This window comes from Prionailurus bengalensis, chromosome D2 (assembly GCF_016509475.1).
Source record: "Prionailurus bengalensis isolate Pbe53 chromosome D2, Fcat_Pben_1.1_paternal_pri, whole genome shotgun sequence".
NCBI classification, from domain to species: Eukaryota; Metazoa; Chordata; class Mammalia; order Carnivora; family Felidae; genus Prionailurus; species Prionailurus bengalensis.
The window spans coordinates 47,193,895-47,218,157 of NC_057351.1; the positions used below are offsets into that span (position 1 = coordinate 47,193,895).

General features: G+C 35.7%; 1 protein-coding gene across 5 annotated transcripts in view; it reads right to left on the bottom strand.

Annotated features, from left to right (window-relative positions):
* PARG (poly(ADP-ribose) glycohydrolase) overlaps positions 1 to 24,263 on the bottom strand; it is a 130,905-nt gene that overhangs the window by 21,913 nt on the left and 84,729 nt on the right. For all 5 annotated transcript variants that reach the window (XM_043596851.1, XM_043596850.1, XM_043596849.1 and 2 more), the window contains 3 exons: positions 24,100 to 24,247; positions 9,001 to 9,079; positions 6,458 to 6,566 (listed from right to left, as the gene is read on the bottom strand). In XM_043596851.1, coding sequence (XP_043452786.1) covers positions 6,458 to 6,566; positions 9,001 to 9,079; positions 24,100 to 24,247 — 336 coding nt within the window. The remainder of the gene's footprint in view (positions 1 to 6,457; positions 6,567 to 9,000; positions 9,080 to 24,099; positions 24,248 to 24,263) is intronic.

Here is a 24,263-nt window from a genome sequence, read left to right on the forward strand (position 1 = left end):
GCAGGGTCACTAATCACAGAATCATTTCCTTTTACAGCAGTAACAGTAAAACAGGGCTTTTACAGCCCCTGCAGTAACAAATAAAGATCAGATAAGGATAGAGACCTCAAAAGAGTGGAGTTGCCAAGTTCTTACTTCAGAGGGAAAGGTACTAGGAGTTCTCAAGAACTCCATGCTGGCAACAAATACATCCCTCCCCCCCCCACACTCACTGCCAGAGAACTTGAGGCAATTTATCAGAGCAGTAAGAATAAAAAGAAAGCCAGCTCAAACTCTATAGTCACATCCTGACCATAATCACTAATGACAGCTATTTATTTTTTATTAATAAACAACTTTAAAGGGAAAGAGAGGAAGCATTCATACCTTAGGACAGTAAGTAGAGAATACCAAAGAACACTCATCTCAGAATGAGTTTTGATGGGAAGGAAAGAAGAGAAGGAAGACAAAGGTAATTCTAGTATCCCGAAGGATACAATGGGGAGCTTTGAGAAAAGCAAGAGGCAGGAAGAAAATACTGGTACCTAGAGGTAAAAACTAGAGCCCAGCCAGAAAGTGATGAGATAAATACAGAGATACAGGATGGAAGCAAAGAAAGTGAAAAATAAAACCAAGAAAACAGTTGTAAAAACCTACAGGCCCAGAACTGGACCTGGGAAATAGATGGTACTCAAGGGAATAGTCACAAAAATCCATGCACACACATGCATGAGCACACACACTCTTAAGTAAGAGCTCAGGCTTCAACACCAAGTTTAGCAGGCTCAAGTAGATAAAATTAAACTATGTCTTTCATTATAATGGAAATAGATTATACTGTTAGCTAGAGTAATAATTTACAATTATTATTCCCAAAGAGTCACTTATTTGGAGACAATCTACCACTAGTCTAACTTAAATTAATACACAGTTGGTACCACTGCTGATTTTCTGAGGTCTTATAATATTGTGATCTCTTAAAAACAAACACAATATAAAAAGATCCTTAAGAATCTTGTGGAAGAAAATAAAATATTATTAATCAAGAGTCTTAAAATTGTCCTTAGAGGGGTGTCTGGCTGGCTCAGTCAGTACAGCATGAGACTCTTGATCTCAGGGTTGTGAGTTCAAACCCCACGTTGGGCATGGAGCCTATTTTAAAAAAAAATTATCCTTAGATTAAGTAATAACGATTTTGCAAAATTTTCATCTTTTGTAAATTTCTTTTGTTATTTGGTTAAATAACAAAGAGGTCTATTACTACATTACGTGTAATGAGAAAAACTTGGGACTACCAAGTTATTCAAAAATAGTAGTTCAATTGTAGTACACCAATCCAACCAGTTTTATGGCCATTAAACAAATTATTATGATGATATTAGAAAATGTGAAAAATATTTACAATATATAGTTGAATAGGTAAAATACAAAGTTATAGGCAACTTTTGAATACATTTTTATGAAACTATTCATGTGGAAGGACGTACAAAAATGAAAACAACTATTTGAAAGGTAGGATCACGAATGACTTTTTTCTCCACAAAATAATTGGGGGAACCTGGGTAGCTTGATCCTGGCTCAGGTCAACAGATAGAGGCCCCTGTGTTGGGCTCTGCACTGACAGCACAGAGCCTGCCTGGTATTTTCTCTCTCTCTCTCTTTCTCTCTCTCTCTCTCTGTCCCTCCCCGACTTGTGCACAAGCATGCATTCTCTCTCTCAAAATAAATAAATAAATGTTAATTGTAACATTACTAGATAGACTAAATAAAATGAAAGAATTATGCAGACCTTAGTTTCCTTATGTGTGAAATCAAAGATTGGATTAGGTTATCTATGATTACTCTGATTCTTTATATTAAGAGATTTAAGAAAAAACTCACTAAAAATGACACATTTGGGGCTAATATTTCTGAAAAGTAAAGTGACACATACAACTGACCCTTGACAAGGTGGGTTTGAATTGCATTGTCCACTTACATGCAGATTTTTTTGATAAGTACACTAAAGTATTGCAAATGTATTTTTCTCTTCCTTATGATTTTCTAAATAACATTTTCTTTTCTCTAGCTTATTTTATTTTAAGAATACAGTATATAATACATAAAACATACAATCTACGTGTTAATTAACTCCTTATGCTGTCAGTAAGGCTTCCAGTCAATAGTAGGCTATTAATAGTTAAGTTTTGGGGGAGTCAAAAGTTATATGTAGATTTTCAGCTATACAGAGGATTGGCACCCCCACTTTCTGAGTTGTTCAAGAGTCAACTGTACTTAAGAAAATATTATTAATGATCAGATGTTGAACTCCTCCTCCAGTTTAACACTCTCTCAACTGGGCTATCTAGGCTACCCCAGATGTTGAACTTAGAAATACCAGCATCTAGGGGCACCTAGGTGGCTCAGTGGGTTGTGACCAACTTCAGCTCAGGTTATGATCTCAGGGCTCATGGATTCAAGCCTCATGTCTGGTTTTGCGCTGACAGCGTGGAGCCTTCAACGGAGTCTCTGTTTCCCTCTCTCTCCCTGCCCCTCTCCCACTTGCTTCTCTCTTTCTCTCTCAAAAATAAACAAACATTAAAAAAAAAAAAAGAAATACCAGCAGCCAGTATTGAATGGTTTTGTTAATTAAGCTCTGGTTTAATAACAACCTCTTTCCAAATTTGTTGATGGGCAATAACAAAAAAATCCATAAATGGTGGTGATTTCCTGTTGGGGTGGTCTGTTTGCTTCGTTCAATTTCTGATCCAGAAACCTCTATGAAATGTATTCATTACTTAATATTACTTGAATGAGTCTAACATGGCTAAATACAACTTTTCACAGATGATTTCTTTCTTCCCTTGCTGAGCTATATGCCACTTTTGCAAGCTAGAGTCATAAATCCTTCCAACTACAAAGATAATTTTCCTCTACAGTGTCACCCAGCTGATCCCTCACAGAATTAAACACTGCTTCACAGTATCAGTTAAATAAAAGACAACAGACTCTTCCTTTTAAAAACCAACTCTGCTTGCAGGTCACGATGTAGGTCCAATAGGACAGGTGGAGCCTGTGTGCGCACAGATCGCTTTCTCTCAAAATAAATAAATAAACTTAAAAAAAAAAAGAAAGAAAACTCAATCTTGGCTAAAAGAGAAAATGTTTTGGAATACAGCAGTGAATGAAAGAACATATATTTATCAAGTGCCTTCCTGTGTGCCAGGCCCTGAACTAGGTGCTTGTTCAATGTTAGCCCACATGCTAATGAGCTTACTCTACACCTGTGCTATTTTCTTGTCTTAGAGAATTTAATAAATAGGCTGGTGGGGGGAAAGTCTTCAAAGTTCCTTTAAAAAGTATATCAAACAATAAAGGATACGGAGAAAAGCAATCAACTAGAAGCTTGCTCGCTGTTTAGGATTGTGATTTTAAGAGAAGAAAGAGGTAACCAAGGACATATATGCTTGCAGGAGATTGTCAACGAAATGCAGAGAATATTCTCAGTGATTTAAGATGGAAATAGGTAAAAAGTCTGGAAAGAGACCTAGTTATAGTGATATCTATGTGAAAGGAGTTACATTTTTAAAAAGTGGTTTGAAGTCAGGGGAACCTGGATTCAAGTCCTGACTTCATCACTGCCCAGCTGTGTGACGTGAGGCAAGTTATTCAACTTCTTGAGGCTCCGTTTATGATCTCTAAACTGGAAACAAGAAGAGTATCTACACTTCCCTGGGTGGTTAGGATTAAATCAGACATCAAATTTAAAGTGCTAAGTAGAGTGCCTAGCATGTCATATGCAATCATTTAATGTTAGCTATTATTTTCACTATTGCTATTTGTATAATTAAAAATTTTTTCCACCACTATTTGACCGCAAAGAACCTTTTATGAACTATAAATTAGACTTACTTGCATACTGATATGAACAATGGCAGGTTGAAACAGAGAACTACATACTATCAATCCATCTGCTTCATATGGTTTCATCTATTCCATACTTGAATGGAAAGTAGACTTAGAGGCTTTATCTGGCACGTGAAGAATATGTAGGAAATATCTATAAATTTGTAACATTTTCAGTGATTTAAGATAATGTAATTATATCTAAAAAGTTTATCTTAAAAAACTGTGTTAATAATTTCTAAGAAGTTTAATGACTCACCAACTAATGCATTTAACAAATATTTTTGAGAAGTTCTCATAAGCAAGGCAGTGTGCTTGGGACTGACTGATTTGAGTCAAATAAAACGTCTTCTGTTGCCAGGTTAAAGGCTCATTCTTTTTGTATGAAGTGAGTTTCCTAAGGACTCTACATTCTACAAATACTTATATCTAATTTAACCTATTCACATACACCAAGGTTTCATATCTTTAACTTTCTGCTGTCTTTGAGGAGAGGCAAAAAGGTTAGTGCTATATAAATAAGTAAATGTAGAGAATACCAATTGGCCATGGGTAATTAAAAAAGATTTATTTATGCCCAGGATTATTTTTTAAAACTATATTTGCAGATAATTTCTAAATGTGAACAATCTAGCTCCAACAGAAAAGTATTTGTGAGAATATAAATTTTTATCCATAAGAATATAAATTTTTATCCTTTAAATTTTTGTTAATGTATGATTATGGTTAAACACATTCCCTTTACACATATTTCTTTTCCAAACTACCTACTGCTTACATAAATGTCTTCTATTATCAGTGACCATGACCATCTGACAAATTCATATGTGTTTAATAAGGAAGGAATATCTGATGAAAATCTAAAGATAAATCTCATTCTACTTGATATGCTATATAATAAAAATATCATGTATTTGGAAACAGGAATTTGGAATAGTGAAAGGCTTACATTTAAAATGTGTTGAACATAATAAAAGATATTTTGTTCTAGAATCTCTGACTTTCAGAATCAGGTAAAGGAGAGAAATTATACCTGCTGATATACCAAACAACAGTCTTTCTGCATAGGTTTTCTGAGAAATTACTTTAAAAAAAAAAAAAAAAAGAAAAAAATATATACACGTGATTATCAGTTACCTAAGTTTAACTTTGGAAGATAGTGCATTTACTTACTCTTCAAAAAAAATTTTTAAACATTTTTTTAAGTTTATTTATTTGAGAGAGAGAGAGAGAGAGAGCGAGCACATGCGCAAACGGGAGCAAGAAGGGGAGGACAAAGAGAGAGGGAGAGAGAGAAAATCCCAAGCAGGCCCTGCACTGCTAGTGAAGAGCCAGACTTGAGGGCTCGGTCCCACAAACCATGAGATCATGACCTGAGTGAAACCAAGAATTCGGCACTTAATGAACTGGGCCACCCAGTCACCCCTACTCTTCAAAATTTTTAAGAGATCCCTTTGAGAACTGTAAACATTAAAATAACCTAATAGATTATGTATGAGAAAACACTCAACAATTAGATTCTCAAGTAGATCAGAACACAAGATAATAAATGTCTTTACACTCAAAATATATACCAATGTGTAAGAGTAGTAAAAGCCGCTATGGATTATTTGGTTGTTTACTTTACTAACTATAAGAAGGGCAAGGTGTTTGAGCTAGGATAAGCAGAGTAGCACAGAGAGGCCATTTCTGTGGTAAGACCAAGCAGAAACTGTGACGAGGATATACTTAATGCCAGAAGTGCCAGTCCCAGGGCACTCCCAATCCCCTTGCAATGGTACACTCAGTCTGCTGTCATAATCAAAAGTCTATGTAGGGACTGGCAATGTGTAGCCATGCAAAACCACAGATCTCATTATCTTAACAAACAATCTCATAACAATGTGAGTTACACAATGGTTTTCAGAATTGGGTCAGTTTCCTTGGCTGTTAATTTGAGGATCTAAAATTATCAATCATTTTGGTAAAGCCCTAAATCTAGAGAATAGAATCAGTACTCTACTGTATGATAAGAGTTTATTTATATGGTTAACAGAAGTGAAAATCTGAATAATAGGTATGGCTCATTTTCATATTTCTGTAATACAATTAGACAAATGATTGTAGTAGACGGCACTGAACATCACAGAAAATCACAGATTCTATCATAAATATGCCAAATTATCTAATCAATAAACAGTTTACAAGTGAATCTTACCTATAATAAAACTTAACTTTTATGGCTTATCTGCATCAATCCTAACAGCATACCTTTGCAGAGACATCATTGAAAGGTGTGAAAAAAATTTTTAGCACTCATTCACTTCTATATGGTTTTAAAATAATAATGTTCCAAAGCAAGTAAAAGTACTTGATGAGCTAAATGCATGTGTGGGGCTCAATATCAAGCAACAGTCTATCTGGCATCAGTAATCAAGCAATTACGAAATGGAAAGTACATCTTGTACAAGCTGACAGACCCATTAAATCAGGAGAGCTGTGGGCAGACATACTGACACTGCAAGAATTACCAGAAAGCATTAATTTCAGCATTAATAAAATGGCAGTAAATAGATGACAGTTGCCAGATGAACTAAGAAATGAGGTTACTGGCCTTGTTAAGCTCGCGTCTGATTTTCTCAGGCACAAACTGGTCGAGGTAGCGTCTGAAGTGAAGGGCATCAATGGCGACGATTTCGGTGCCACGCCGCTGCCAGGCGTCCCTGGGGCAGGATGAAAGGGGCAAGATGACTAAGGAAAGACACTCACAAGATATAACCCTTGTGAGGCCGGGTTTCTGAGAATTTGGCAGGGTTAAAATATTAAAAATAAACCAACAAACCAGTAGCCATAGGTATCAGCAAAACAGGAGGGCAGAAAACACCATTTTATTCTTAGATTTCAAGACATTCACATTATAGACTGTTAGGCATTAAACAGTAACATGAAAAATTATCAAGAGATGACAAACATGACCTATTGTAAACAGGTACATCATTTACAGTGAGTCTCAGAAGTTAAAGGATTTAGGGGCCACACAAAAGGAACTTAGCTCTTGGTTTTCCTCTAAGACTAACGAGACGTCATTTGTATCTTGACTAACGCCAAAAAAAGAAGAAAAAAAAAAAAGGTCAAAAAGCTCATTCCTCCTTGGCTTTCAAAGACCTGCTCTTTGGGGCTTGGGTTTATAACATTGCCATGTATCACTATCATCCAAAACATAACCCCAAGAAGTCAAGTGTTACAAAAAATGTGTACTGTGCACAACTGCAGACAGTGCAAAACTATTTTTAAAAAGACAAACACAGTAAAGCAGACAGTAACACACTGCCTGTGGAAATAAGGACTGGGTGAGATGATTTTGGAAACGTGAAATTCCAAATATTCCAATATTCTCTTTACAGACTTACATAAATTGACATGCCAAGCAACTTTTTCATGCTGAAGAATGGCAACAGAAACCTTCATGTTAGTCTGTAAGTAATTATCAGCAATTAAACATCCACATAATTGTTGCAACCAAATATTTTAATCAAAACGAGAGAGAGACCAGGGGTTGGATTTGAGATATTACGAAGAATAAGTTTGCAAGGGTAGGTGGGCAACTGCTGATTCTGAAACAATGGCTCTTTTTCATACACACACACACACACACACACACACACACACACACACACTTACTTTCAGGTACCATTTCTTTCTTTTTTCTTCCTTTCTCCAAATTTTTATTTAAATTCCAGTTAGTTAATATACAATATAATACTAGTTTCAGGTGATTCATTAGTTACAAACAACACCCAGTGCTCATCACAACAGCCCTCCTTAATCCCCATCACATATTTAACCCATCCCCCCACGCATTTCCCCTCCAGTAACCCTCAGTTTGTACTCTATAGTTAAGAGTCTGTTTCTTGGCTTGCCTCTCCCATCCCTCCCACCATGTTCATTTGTTTTGTTTCTTAAATTCCACATATGAATAAAATCATATAGTATTTGTCTTTCTCTGATTGACTTATTTCACTTAGGATTACACATTCTAGTTCATTCGCGTTGTTGCAAATGGCAAGATTTCATTCTTTTTGATGGCTGAGTAATATTCCATTGTGTGTATATATGTATGCGTGTATGAATGATGTATGTAGGTATGAATGTGTGTGTATATGTCAAATCTTCTTTATCCTATGATCCAGCAATTGCACTATTATTTACCCAAAGGATATAAAAATACTGACTCAAAGGGATAGATGCACCCCAATGTTTACAGCAGCATTATCAACAATAGCTAAATTATGGAAAGAGCCCAAATATCCATCAACTGATGAATGGATAAAGAAGGTGTGGTATATATATACACAATGGAATATTATCTAGGCACCATTTCTATAAAAGTTCACCCCTGGTAAACCAATTTTGTGAGGAAGCAAAAATGGCAAAGTATAAAAATATTTTTCAGTCAGAAATAAGGAAACAGGAACAGCAAAGTTTACTGCTGTTAACTGTTCTGTGGCATTAGGCAAGCTTTCTCAACATGTTTCGCCACCTACTTAATCTCACAGAAAAATTCAGGATAACTAAATAAGCCAGTTAAAGGCTTTAAGCTCTAATAAGAACTTATTCTAAATAAGTTTGGCCTTGGAAGTGAACCTCCACTGACTCCTTACAACCTGGAAGCTGACAGGTAAAGAACAAGAGTCCTGGGGTGCCTGGGTGTCTCAGTCTGTTAAGCATAGGACTTCGGCTCAGGTCATGATCTCACGGTTTGTGGGTTTGAGCCCCGCATCAGGCTTTGCACTGACAGCTCATAGTCTGCAGCTTGCTTTGGATTCTGTGTCTCCCTCTCTCTCTGGTCCCTCCCCTGCTTGTGAGCTCTCTCTCAAAAATAAAATACACATCAAAATTAAAAAAAAAAAAAAAAAAAAGAACAAGAGTTCTGCCCTTCTTGTTCTTGGCTTAGACTTTTGGCTTTTATTTCTCTGTTCTTCCCTTTTGTATATGGAAATGGTAATACTATTTTAACTATTAATGAACCTGTAATACCGAACATAAAAAGGCAGTTACATTTCTGAAATAAGAGTAGATGGGAGACAGAATGTACTAGGTCAAGCCCACAATCCTTAGCTTTTGGTCAAGTGATACTAAAGTCAGAAATGAACTCACCTTTCACTCCCATCTTCGTGACTTCGGGCCCAACGATACGTTTCAGCATAGCCTGTGTATTCACTGTACTGTTCGGTACCTGAAACAAATAATCTGCCATTATTTTTTGGAAAGATTTTTCTTAAAAGCTGCATGCTCTAAAGGGTCTTGTTAATAAACTTATTTCTCCTTTCTAGAAATACCTTATTGGCAAATGTCAACTGAAACAAAAACCAAAAAACTCCATTGGTCTTAATGACTTGCTATTATTTTCTGTAAGGAAGAAAATGACACCTATAAAAGCCACTGCAATGTTTATTGTACACAGATAAATGTCTTGATCAACAGAGAAAACAAAATATGCTCTGTCATATTAATCTCTTTCATGAGGGATGCCTGGGTGGCTCACTCGGTAAAGCATCTGGCTCTTGATGTCAGCTCAGGTTATGGTATCACAGTTTTAAGTTCAAGCCCCACATCGTGCTCTGTGCTGACAGCACAGAGTCTGCTTGGGATTCTCTCTCCCTCTCTCTGCTCTTCCCCCACTTGTGTGCTCTGTTTCTCTCTCTCACAAAATAAACTTAAAAAAAATTTTACATAAAAAAATTTCTTTCGTGAGGAGTGCAGTGACTTTTATAAAAGTCCAATGTCTTCAATATTAGTAATCTGATGGTAATATTTAGTTTGTACTATTGAGAAAGCAATTTTACATAATGACATTCCCTGCTAAGAAAAGAGTCATTAAAATTAAATCTAGGACTTGCCTATCAACATGCAAGTGACTTCAAAGGGCATTTTAAAACCAGTATATTGTGATATGAGAAAGGGAGGGGAAAAAAAGCATAATTAAAATTCACTTGATGAGAATGTGCACCAAGGCTGCCACTTAACAGAGATTTCTACTTTTATTTTTAAAAGTTTTTATTTATTTAAGCATAATCTCTATATCCAATGTGGAACTCGAACTCATGACCCTGAGATCAAGTTACATTAAGCTTCTCTGACTGAGCCAGCCAGGCACTCCCAGAGATTTCTACTTCATCAGACCTGAATGTCAGGAGGTATGGTGCCAAAGTGTCCTATTATTTAACTAAATAAAATCATTCCAATTCCTACGATCAGCTCAGTAATCACTTAATTTTCAAGAATCAACAAAACAGTAAAACGAAAAGCTGAAAACCCTGAGCAAGACAATACTTTTCATAAAGAAAAAAGAAATTAACAAAAAATAAACAAGACAACACTGACAACTAATATTAGTGACATTTTTTTTAGTCCAAGTGCCTTAATTTTGCCAGTAAATAAAATGCAAGCAGACTGACTTTTTCAATTTTTTTAAAATGCTTTTTATTTATTTTTGAGAGAGAGGGAAGGAGGGAGAGAGAGAGAGAGAGAGAGAGAGAGAGAGAGAGATCACCAGAGAGGCATAGGGAAGGAGGGGATACAGAATCTAAGGCCAGCTCCAGGCTCCAAGCTATCATCACAGAGCCCGATGTGGGGCTCAAACCCGTGAACAGCGAAATCATGACCTGAGCTGAAGTCAGATGCTCAATTGACTGAGTCACCCAGGTACCCCCTGACTTTTACAGACAGCTAGAACACTATTTATTAACAAATGACTACTCATACAATAAAGGCCCAATACTGAAGATATCTGTGACAGACTTAATATTCAGGGAAAAAATATTATTAGAATATACAGTATTTCAGAAAAAAATATAAAAATAGAAAAGAAGGAGGGGGCATCTGGGTGGCTCAGATGGTTGAGCATATGATTCTTGATTTTGGCTCAGGTCATGATCTCACTGTTCATGAGACTGAACTCCGTGTCAGCTCTGTACTGATAGCGAGGAGCCGGTTTAGTATTCTCTTTCTATGCCCCTCCCCCGTTCTGTTTCTCTCCCTCTCTCTAATAAAGATTTACAAAAAAAAAAAAAAAGGAAATGGGGTGCCTGCCTGGCTCAGTTGGAAGAGCACGTGACTATTGATCTTGGGGTTGTGAGTTCAAGCCTGACGCCGGGTGCAGAAATTACTTAGATAAATAAATAAGCTTAGCAGCGCCAGGGTGGCTCAGTCAGTTAAGTGTCCGACTCTTGATTTCAGCTGGTGGTATGGTCTCATGGTTCATGGGATCGAGCCCCGTGTTAGACTCTGCACTGATAGTGCAGAGCCTGCTTTCAAGTCTGTGACTCCCTCTCTCTCTGCCCCTACCCTTCTCTCTCTCTCAAAATAAATAAACTTATAATAATAAAATAAACAAATTAAAAAAAATAGAAAACATGTTTAATAAAAATAAAAATAACTTAAAATCAAGTCATGACATGCTAATTATGAACTGTCAATTCTTCACCCAAAAGAAAATTAATTTCATTTTGGGGGTCAGGTTAACTTCTAACAGGTTACTTAAACAACCTGAAGCTTTTATACACAAAGAGTAGTAAATGTGGTCATTAACACTGCAAATGACCTCTACATTTAACTATTAATTTACAGACAGAGAACAGAGAAACATGTTAAATACCACCATGAAAATGTAATCAGCAACATTTAGACCATGGGAAACTCTATAGGACCAATAGTCTGGGCTGCTTACAAAACATTCATAAGGAATGTAAAAGAGAGAGGAACCTATGAATTAAAAGAAGCAAATATGACAACACCAATCATAAGAAAGTGAGAGTAGTTATATTAATATTGGATAAATCAGACTTTATGTGAAGGAGTATTACGAAAGATAAAGAGGAATACTTCATAATGATAAAAGGGTCAATTCACCAGGAAGACATAACAATTATGCTTTTATTTTCAATTCACACTTGAAAAATTAATGGAATTCATCACATTAACAGATTAAAGAACCCCACATAATCATATCAAAAGTTGGAGAAAAAATAAAATTCAACACCCATCATGATTAATATTTTCAGCAAAACTAAGAATAAAAAAAAAAAAAGAACTCCCTCAATCTGATTAAGGATCATTACATAAAAACTTACAACTACCTTCATACTCAGTGATAAAAACATTCCACCTAATTCAACACTGTAGTGGAGTCCTAGTGGCTGCAATAAGGGAAATAAATAAATAAATAAATAAAATAAAAATAGAAAGAAAAGTCACAAAGAGAATAAAAAAAATAAGACTATCGCTATTTGCAAATGTTATGACTGTTCATGTAGCAAATCCTAAGGTATCACTAGGAAAAGAAAGAAAGAAAAGTTACGGAAAAGGAAGAAAAGCTCGTAAATAAATGCAGTAAGATCAAAGATAAGTCTATATACTAGCAACAAACAATGGGGAAATAAAACTTAAAAATCCATTAATCATAGCATCAAAAACCATAAAATACTTAGGAGTAAATATACCAAAGGTGTAGAAGACACCACTGAGAAAAAGTAGAGAAGATTTAAATAAATGGCGACCATGTTCAGGGGCTTGAAGACTCAATATTGTATTTTTCAATACTGTAATTGCAAATTTTCCTCAATCCTGTTAATATCCTTAGCAGGCTTTCTTTTTTTTTTAATAGTAATTGAGATGGTGATTCTAAAATTTGAATGGAAATGCAAAGAACCTAAAGTAATGAAAATACTTGTGAAAAAAGAACAGAATTGGAGGATTCAGCTACCCGAGTTTAAGATTTACTTAGTTGTGACCTAAGGAAAGACCAATAGATAGATCAATGGAAGTAAATAGAATTCATAGATAAATCCACACTTGTATGGTCAGCTGACTTACAACAAAGGTGCTAACAATCCATTGGGGAAAGGATCATCCTTCTGACATGCTATTGCAATAATTAGATATTCATACAGAAAAATATCATAAACTTTAACTGCTACCTCACACTATGAACAAAAATCATTTTGAGATAAAATAACAGGCATCAACATAAAACCTAAAGTTATAAGACCTCTAGAAGAAAACACAGGAAAATGGCTTTAAGACGTTGGAGGTACATAAAAATTTCTTAAATAGGACAAAGAAAGCAGTAACCTTAATAAAAATTTTAAAAGACTAGATTAGGTCAATGTTAAAACACTTTTAGCAAAATGCTTAGGCAAGACTGGAGGAAAAATATTTGGAAAACAACTATCTGACAAAAGACTTGTGTTCAGAATACTGAAGAACTCCTAGAAGTCAATAATAAAAATATACAAACAACCCAATCTAGAAAAATAAGCAAAAGACTTAAACATCACAGAAGAAGATACAAAATTGGCCAATGACTACATGAAATACTGGTGAACATCACTAGTCCTAAGGGGAATGCAAATCAAAACCCCAGTGAAATACCACTATGTACCTGACAGAAGAGCTAAATCAAAAAGAATGACAAAACTAAATGTGGACAAGGATGTCAGCTTAACTCCACTTAACAGGTTTGCTTTTTGCAGTGGCAAGGCTTAGAAGTTATGAAATCACATTCTGTGTATTCTAGGTTTATGCAAATTAGAAAAGAGGAAGGCTAGAATTTATGCCATGATGTTGGATGGCAATGAGAGGTACCCATAGGAATTCATGGTTGTTTGTTGGTATGTATATGCGTGTGTGTGGTTAAACCATATACCTCCTGGCTCTGATGATGAAGGCATGGAAGCAATGACTCTCTTCGTAGCAATAAGGAATAACCAATTCAACTCCTGATTTCTAAAAATTACTCTATATCCAGGACTCCTTGGAGAAATGGCAGGGAATATACAAGATTGAGTTTAGAACATCTTTTTATGCCAAAAAAGAAGAAAGTGCATTAAAGAATGATTGGCGCATTGTCAAAGGAACACAATAGCCAACTGAAGGGGCTCTCACTGACCAAATCTGGAATAATTTAGCATCAAAACAGATGACAATAATGGATTATAACACACTGAATAAAGTAAGAATCCATGCATCTATAGAAATTTTAATATACATAAATAAGAGAGAATGGAAAATCTCCCTTACAGTAGAGCGCCAACTACTAAATGCAGAAGGAATGATGGAGTTAAGAAAATGGGTGCTAAAATTAGTGGCCAAATGTTTGATGAGGACAGGAAATTTACACTTTCAAAGTATGTAAAATATATAACTACAAATTAATTAGAAAGGGAAAATACTAACTTGACAGTGGAGAACTTGGCACATCCTACCTCAACCAAGTCCTGACACTTAATATCACAGACACTGAAACAAAGTGGTATTACTATTCTCAAAAGATACATTAGAGCAGGACACATCATTTCAGTGGGATTCCAACTAAAATGAATAAACTGAATCTAGTTACAAAGAAACATTGCGCAAACCCAAAATAAGAGACAATCTACGAAGTAATTGGTTTATATACTTTAAAAATATCAAGGTGAACAAATACCAGGAAAGGCTGAGAAACTATCCTGGTTGAAAGGAGTCAAGATGTGATCCACTACCGGAGTAGACTGGGAGGAAAAAAAGCTACAAAGAATATAATTAGGTTAACTGACAAAATGAAAATGAAAATATTGAGTAGGAATTAACTCATAGTTCTTTATTAATGTTAAATTTCCCAATTTTTTATAACTTTGCTGTGCTGACTTAACAGAATTTCCTAGTTATTAAGAAATATACAACAAAGTATTTGGGGTAAAAGGGCACAAAGTTGGGGCACCTGGGTGGCTCAGGCAGTTAAGTGTCCGACTTTGGTTCAGGTCATGATCTCATGGTTCGTGAGTTCAAGCCCTGCGTCAGGCTCTGTGCTGATAGCTCAGAGCCTGCAGCCTGCTTCAGATTCTGTGTCTCCCTCTCTCTCTGTCCCCAACATCCCTGGTCACACTGTGTCTCTCTTTCAAAAATAAAATTTTAAAAAAATGGGGGGGGGGTCATAATGTCTCCAACATACTCTTGGACAGAGATGAGGAAAAGAAAATAGAGAAAGAATGATAAAGCAGATGGGGAGAGATGTAAACTGGTGAATCTGGGTTAACAATATGGAAGTTCCTTATATTATTCTTGTAACTTTCCTGAGTCTGAAGTTTCTCATACACATGTAAATATAAAAATATCTATACAATATAAATAAGTATCTAAAAAGCTATGAAAAATACTCCGTTTTCACAGATGATTAAAATCTCCCATAACAAAAACTTAAAAGACTTAAACTCAATACTAGAGTTTCTAGTCTATTACTTAGCATACTGCTTCTTAAAAATAATTTTTCAAAAATTTAAAATAATGTATACTTAATTCTTATAAATTCATCTAGAATTTTGGATAAGATACTCAGCTACAAATTAAGAAAATAAACTACAGAATTCATGTTTTTTGCTAAGCCTTCCTGGAAACCATAAGTAGAGTTGGTGGTCCCTTATCTGTGCTCCACAGTACTCTGCACAGAACATCAGTCAGGAACTTCAACATGTTAAATTGCAATCTGAAAGTCAGTTATATTTCTACACAGTAGCAATGAACAATCAGAAACTGAAATTATAAATATACATTTACACAGCTATAAAAAAATATGAAATACTAAGGAATAAACCTGAGAAAATGTAAAAGTATACAGTGAAAAGTATACTACTGAGAGAAAGTAAAGATGACCCCAATAAACAGAGATATCTCATTCATGTGTCAAAGACTAAATATTGTTAAGATGTCAATTCTCCCCAAACTGATCCACAGATTCAAAGCAGTCTTGACTAAAAAGTCCAGCAAGCTTTTTTGTAGATATTGATAAATTGATTCTAAAATTCACCAAAACAACTCTGAAGAAGAACAAACTTGGAGGGCTCACACTACCTGATTTCAAGAATTATTATAAAGCTACAGCAATCGAGACAGTATGAAAACAAAAAGAATAAATCAGTAAACTGAATTTCAAAATTAGAAACTTCCATTCCTTAAACATCACTATTAAGGTCATGAAAAGACACACCACATATATCTAACAAAAGACTTGTATCTGGGGGACCTGAATGGTTCAGTTGGTTAAGTGTCTGACTTCGGCTCAGGTCATGATCTGACAATTTGTGAGTTCCAGCCCCACGTCGGGCTCTGTGCTGGCAGCTCAGAGCCTGAAGCCTACTTTGGAGTCTGTGTCTCCCTCTCTCTGCTCCTCCCCCACTCACACTCTGTCTCTCTGTCTCTCAAAAATAAATAAACATTAAAAAGAATTAAAAAATAAATTAAAAAATAAAAAGAGAAAGACTTGTATCCAAAACATATAAAGCATTTTCAAAAGTCAATATAAGAAAACAAACCCAATTAAAACACGGTGCAACAGTTTCATATATGTAGCCATATGTCAAAACTTCCCTAACTGTAAACTTTAAATATATAGTTTACTGTATGCCAATTATACCTCAATAAAGCTGTGGAAAAGGTAATCTAACTCCCTCACTAGATTACCAGTTTCTCAAGGGCAGGATTATAAGTCATTAACATTTGTGTCTATATTAGCATTTTGTAACGCAAGTATATAAGATGCAGGGGTTGGCCCAGTTGGTGGAACATGCGACTCTTGATCTCAGGGTCGTGAGTTCAAGCCTCACATTAGATATGGGGCTTACTTAAAAAAAAAAGAAGAAAGAAGAAAGAAAGAAAGAAAGAAAGAAAGAAAGAAAGAAAGAAAGAAAGAAAGAAAGAAAGAAAGAAAGAAAGGAAGAAAGAAGAATATAGAAGCAATTAAGTACTTCCATAAACATAATTATTAACAAACAAAACCGGAAGAACATTATATTAACTGAGGTTAAAATAATAAGTCCAGAAAGACTTAATCAGAAAGTACTATGCAACTGACACATAAAAAATTTCACATTTACAAAGACAGGGTGGCATGGTAAAAGGAGCACCACACTGAGATTAGGAAACACGAGGGACCCAAAGTGAATCCTTAAGTAACCAAATTTCTCAGGGGACTTCCATTTCAGCATATGAATATCAAGCTTGTTAATAATTTTTGTTTTGTTTACGTCATAGAATTGCTTGGAAAGCCATAGGAGTTTAAAAGTCTTCAAAACCATAAAACCGTTAGTATTGGTGTCATCAAACTTAACTTTATAAAGAGGTAGAGAAACCAAAGACACGTGATTTCATTTATGTGAAGTTTAAAAGCAACCTGGTCTCCTGACCTGACTGGAAATAAAGACAGCTATGAATAGTTCTGTTCCTTTCTAATTTTTGTCCAGCAGTGGACAAGCTCCATTTCCTTATTTATAAAAAACAAAACAAAACTGCCTGCTCTGATCTCTTAACTACAAAAACAAACACCTCTTCTGTCTTTTCAAAAGAAAGTGGTTGAAAAATATAAAATACCAATTATTATATTTCTATTTTAGGTTAAGATGATTTTAGTCTTCCTTCCTAAAAGAAACAAGATTAGATTTATTTCCTTCAGGTATGGGAAATCAAAGATGCATATACAGATGCTTTTGCTCTAAGAAAATTAAATCCTGGTTTTTCTGAGTAGACATCCTTCAAAATTATATCAACTGTCTGTTCTGAAAAACAGATACCCTTGTTTTAAATTCAAATTTATTGATAAACTATGATGAAACACAAAGGTAAAAAGCGATAATAGCAAACAAGAGAAGACAACTGAATGACCTTTGTGGTAGCTCTCTGTGGGTATAGCCTATAAGACTTCGTGCTCACAGACAAATCTTCACTTAAGGAAAAACGAGAAGGAATCCATTAATATCTGTGCAAGAGTTCATGACAGACTAATGAGTTTTTAGATTTGGTAATACATGTTCTTATCTTCTCTTACAAATAATGAAAAATTTATGAAGAACTAAGGAAAAAATATTTGGAGACTGAAAAAATTCTATGTATCTATGGGTTGTGCTCTTGGAAAGAAGGTTTATATGAAAGCAAAGCCATCTACCCTGCTTTTCTTAGGAGCACTCATACAGTGGTGATTATGCAGGAGATAGAACATTCTTGACTTTCATTCCCATGATCAATAAAAATGAAGAGAAGCTAAACTCAAACTGAGTTTGGATCCTTCCCAGTGAGCTGGTATCATTTAGTTAGCAATGGCTGTTTTTGTAGTGATGGGCCTTCAGTGTTGTTGTTCTATAAGAAGCATCAATACCATAAGCAGTGGTATCCACTTTTCTACTTTCTAGCAGATCTGCTGACATTCACAAAAGATGTTAAGAATCTGTGACATCTGGGGCAATTCTCTTCAGTAGAGGGCAGGTTTTATTTTAAAGGTACTAACATTCTGTTGAGTAAGTTTTATGTCTAGGCACCTGCTTTAAGTGCTCACCATACAGAAACAACAAAACTCCCAGAACCATGATAACACCCTTTGGTAGTAAAGCTATTTTGCTAGATGATGTAGAAGAACATGAAAAAGGGTAAAAAAGGAAAAGGTTGGGGCGGGGGGGAGAATGCAGTTTCTTTCCTTCTATCTATATTTACTGAAAAGTTTTACCCATGGCTGCCTCCAGGGAGGATCACAGCAAATAGAGGGATAACACTATCTGGATAAACACTATTTGCCTGTTTGCATGACCTGTTTCATATTCATTTCAAAGTCTGATACCAACCAGATACCCCACAATGATGATAAATTTAATTTATTTCTAATTTCTCAAACTCTTCTACAGATTCAGGCAGCATAGTCACAGCCATTAGCTCATTGAGCCTGGATGAATCATAGAAGCAATGGAATTGATCAGGCAGATAGATTGCAGTGCATGGTTAAGAGTCTCCTAAGAAGGAAGATGGCAGAAATCCAACATCAAATAGATGATGAAATGGCCATTTCCATTAAGAGAACATCACATCACAGATATTAATTAGAAGGCACTATAATAGAATTAAGTGGATGTGAGGGAAAATGCTGAGTTAAAAGTCACCCCGGATGTCCCTAGCCTGAAGTAATTATAGATGCGAAGGTGAGTCATGGATCTGCAATTTTCCATTCATTTTACAATAGCTGTAGGTAAGGTACAGAACAGACATAACTCCATAGTGATGATCCTTTTTTAGACAGAGGACAAACTATCTTAAAAAAAAAAAAAAAAAAAAAACAACAACAATTCTAGTATTTTCCTTTTACTATTCACAGGAAAATTACCTCTTTTATTTACAGCTACATTAACGGTAGATAAGAGACTCCCAAGTAAAAAAGAAATGAAGCAAATGAAACAAATTAGCTTTGAGTTTAAATGCCCAGCATTCTACCAACTTTTTTATTTTAAGGATGGAAATTCATCTTTAAAACTAAGGAGGGATTCTGTTCTGAATCTTCAGTTCAAATACTCATTTAGCTGCTAAAAATTAAAAATCTTTTAAAGTATTATTTGACACACCCAAATGCTGGAGGCAGTCACATTCCAGACATTAAGAGCTCTCTCAAACATAATGAGACTAATATTTAAAGTATCTATTGGCTTTGGGGCGCCTGGCTGGCTCAGTCGGTTAAGTGTCTGACTCTTAATTTTGGCTCAAGTCATGATCTCATGGTTCGTGAGATGAAGCCTTCCATCGGCCTCTGTGCTGATGATAAGGAATCTGCTTGGGATTCTCTCTCCCTTTCTCTCTGCCTCTCCTCCACTTGCTCTCCTTCTCTCTCAAAATTTTAAATATAACAACAACAACAACAACAAAATATCTACTGGCCCAACAATGGATTTAGACAGTTTAATTTTTTTGTTCTGCAATTCCTGTACTTTCTTTTCCCCTAATACATTTCAACTGCATCCTTCCTATCTGCACACATGATAAACAATAAATGCAGACAGAGGACCAATAAGTGAGTTGAGACAACACTGAAAATAAAAGGTTTTTATCTTTACATTTCAGTATAATCTGGATCACAACCTCAGAATTCCAGATGAAATACTTCAGGTTATTAACTTCAAATAGTTGAGTTTTTATCCAAGAGGAAGTTTCTTTGCTGAGGCTCCATTCTTAATTTCCCATATAAACTTAAAAAATTAACAATTTACCTTACCTCACCAAAAAGCAGAATCACAGGGATATTATAAAAATAATAAGATATCCAAATACTGCACAATAACTTGTTAAAAGCCTTTTTCTTTTAACCAACAAAAACTTACAAAATATAAGGACACATCAGCAAAATTGATTAAGTAAAAACCTCTGAAAAATTCCTCCTCCATAAAAGCAATGAGAACACTGGCAAAAATTGTGAGAATCAACTTTTTATGAACTGTGGGAATAACCAAAGGCTTGTAGCAGTCTGAGGAGGGTTTATTAAAGAAAATTGGCTGAATCTTGGAAAAAACAATGAGTTTTATGATGTTTTAACTTTCCTTATTCTTATTCAACTCTTGCAAGCTCTAGAGTAGCCTTAAAATCCAACAGTCTGCTATAAACATTGGGGTACAAGTGCCCCTATGCATCAGCATTCCTGTATCCCTTGGGTAAATTCCCAGCAGTGTTATTGCTGGGTCATAGGGTAGATCTATTTTTAATTTTTTGAGGAACCTCCACACTGTTTTTCCAGAGTGGCTGCACCAGTTTGCATTCCCACCAACAGTGCAAGAGGGTTCCTGTTTCTCCACATCCTCTCCAGCATCTATAGTCTCCTGATTTGTTCATTTTAGCCACTCTGACCAGCATGAGGTGGTATCTCAGTATGATTTTGATTTGTATTTCCCTGATGAGTGACACTGAGCATCTTTTCATGTGTCTGTTGGTGTCGCACTCTCAACAATAGCCAAATTATGGAAACAGTCTAAATGTCCATCAACTGATGAATGGATAATGAAATTGTGGTTTGTATACACAATGGAGTACTACGTGGCAATGAGAAAGAATGAAATATGGCCCTTTGTAGCAATGTGGATGGAACTGGAGAGTGTGATGCTAAGTGAAATAAGCCATACAGAGAAAGACAGATACCGTATGTTTTCACTCTTATGTGGATCCTGAGAAACTTAACAGGAACCCATGGGGGAGGGGAAGGAAAACAAATAAAAAGAGAGGTTAGAGTGGGAGAGAGCCAAAGCATAAGAGACTCTTAAAAACTGAGAACAAACTGAGGGCTGATGGGGGGTGGGAGGGAGGGGAGGGTGAGTGATGGGTATTGAAGAGGGCATCTTTTGGGATGAGCACTGGGTGTAGTATGGAAATCAATTTGACAATGAATTTCATATTAAAAAAAAAACAAAACACCAACAGTCTATAATCACAGTGAAAACCACCTAAGGGTTCAGAAAAAGGTTGAAGCTCCTTCAAAGCCCCATTCTCAGAGAACTGTCATCATCTAACCTATCTTGTGGTTCCCTGGAAGACCTCACTCACAAAGCTGCCTTTATTTGACCTGACTTGGAATTTACCCAGTACAAAAAACCTAATCCCCAAAGTTGTTCGTTGAAAACAATTACATGGAATTGCTTAGCAGTATGGCTGCCTGAGGCAGTAGATATCAGTTAGGGCAAGTAACAGCCTTATCAAAAAGTTTCAAAAGAAAAGCTGAGGAATGAGATATCTGTAAGGGGCTTTAAAAAGTTCTTAGTATTCCCAGGAATCTAGAAGTCTATATGTATGACCATGTCTGTGCACATGCTCAAGAAAGACCTGAGAAAGTCCTAAGCTCACTCCTCAGACCTTGAGACTCTGTGCAAGCAGGAAGTGAAGTGCGAAGTACAAGCAGGAAGGAAGTGTCATTGGCCTGGTTGAGTGCTGAAGGTGAGCCCCAATGTCCACATAGAGCCCTTCACTAAAGACTGAAAGACTTATTGGCTCTAAACATTTAAGCAACCTTCGTCCAATCATTAGCTAACCACTAACCTAACCCAGCAGAGACTAATGGTCACATATAAAAAAGAATACAGACTTTACAGAATTAGTTTAGAAAGGTTACGAAACAAGAGCAAACAGCAACAAAAACAAACTCTAGGCAAAGGGGAAAATCTGATTTTGAGAGTTGCTACATTATTCAAATGTGTGGTTTTCAACAAAAAATTGAGATATGCAAAGAAAAAAGAAAGTAGGCCCATACTCAGGGAAAAAAAGGGAGTAAACTATAACTGTACCCAAGGAGCCCAGATGTTAGACTTACTGAACAAAGACATTAGCTATTTTAAATATATTCAAAAAACTAAGGGAAATTATGTCTAAAGAACTAAATTAAAGTTTGCAAATAATGCCTCACAAATAGAGAATCTCAAAGAGAGAGAGAGAGAAATTATTAAAAAGAAAAAAAGGGGCGCCTGGGTGGCGCAGTCGGTTAAGTGTCCGACTTCAGCCAGGTCACGATCTCGCGGTCTGTGAGTTCGAGCCCCGCGTCGGGCTCTGGGCTGATGGCTCAGAGCCTGGAGCCTGTTTCCTATTCTGTGTCTCCCTCTCTCTCTGCCCCTCCCCCGCTCATGCTCTGTCTCTCTCTGTCCCAAAAATAAAATAATAAACATTGAAAAAAAAAATTAAAAAAAAAAATAAATAAATAAAAAATAAAAAGAAAAAAAAAAAAAGAACCAAATAGAAAATCTGGAGTTGAAAAGTACAGTAATCAGAATAAAAATTTCAGGGGCACCTGGGTGGCTCAGTTGGTTGAGCATCCTTGACTCTTGATTTCGGCTCAGGTTATGATCCTGTGGTTTGTGAGATCAAGCCCCCTGTCTGGCTCTGTGCTGTCATCACAGATTGGGATGCTATCTCTCCCTCTCTCTCTGCCCCTTCCCCCCAACCTCAAAATAAATAAATAACCATAAGAAAAAAAAGTTATAAACATTTTTCACTGGAGGGACTCAAAGGCAGTGAAAGGAAGCACAAAAAAGAATCTGTAAACTTGAATATAGGTCAATTGAGATTATCCTGTCTGAGGAACAAAAGAATAGAGAATGAAGAAAAACGAACAGAGCTTCAGAGACCAATAAGACATCATCATGTATACCAACATATGCATAATGGGATTCTTAGAAGGAGAAGAAAAAAAGGGACAGAAAGAATATTTAAAGAAGTACTGGTCAAAAATTTACCAAATTTAAACATTCAAGCAGCTCAATGAACCCCAAATAGGATAAAATCAAAGAGATTCTAAACACGTCATAATCAAACTGTTCAAAGACAAAGAGAAAATCATGAAAGTAAAACATAAGGAACAAAATGTTGATACTCTCTTGAAGGTTGTCTACAAATAAATCTGAGACAAAGAGAGTGGCTTCAAGAGTAGATCTCAGAGTCTTAGTTCAGACACGTACGTCTTTGGAGGTAAATTAGTTGAGTATAAATTTTATGTAACTCCTAGGGAATGGTTTTTCTCTCACTGTAATTTTTCAGAATAACAATCAACCAAATTCTCCAACCCAGTTAAATATTTAGTTTCCCACACTAATCTCAAAGCGGCAACAGATTCAAAAAGGATAAGAAATCTTCTTTTGCAGAAAGATAGAGGCATCAGCAGCTGATGACTGATTATGGCTTTTATGTGGGAATGTTCTTTTAGGTACCTGAATAAAAGACTTAACTTATGTATAGTGGCTGATTAAGAATTTGAGAGGTGGGAGTTAATCACTAATTTTTTGGTAGCTGATTCACAAGAAAGTACAGTGACATAGTTGTATCTCAAGCTAAAAAAAACTTAAGAAAAAAATTTTAATCTAAGTAATAGAACAAAAGTATAAATTTTACTATATTTCCCTCTCTCCTCCTTCCATATTAACTTAAATCAAGAAGAGGCATTTAGATCATCACACTTTTTCTCTCAGGATTAGAAATTAGGGTAAACATGAGGTTCCTGATTTATTACTATTCAATGAATAGTACTCTGTTGTACTCTCTTTGAATACTGTAAGTATGGTTTTTAAATGTATATACATCTTCATATTGAAGTATAACAAAGCACTTTGGAAACATAATGGAAGAATAATAACAGAATACATGATCAAAGACACATCACTATCCTCTTTTTAAGGGCATAACATAAAATTTCAAACTGGAGGGTAGCTTTTACCCTTGTTCCTCAGATAAAGATGTCAAGAATGAAAAGGTGGGTATCAAGTGTCTTACTCAAGACTAGGAAAATAGAACTGTAACGATTTCCAAAAACCAAGAATAAATTAATCAATAAAAACATTGGGACTAAGGCCAATGATAGAGAAAAGCTGTATCTGGGTGGCCTCTAGTCTTCATGATAGATACTCATAGGTGGGGAAAGCTACTTTATTGTACAGACTTCCCAAAACTAACCTGTAATGATAAGACATTCATTGTGATCCAGCACCTCAGTGAAGAGCCGTGAAACAATTAACTCGGGGTTAATTAAAAAGCGGATTTCTTCTTGCACAAGTCCTGCACCGGTTACACCACCTCCAACAAAACGGTTTGCAAAATCCACCTATTTGGAAAAATGT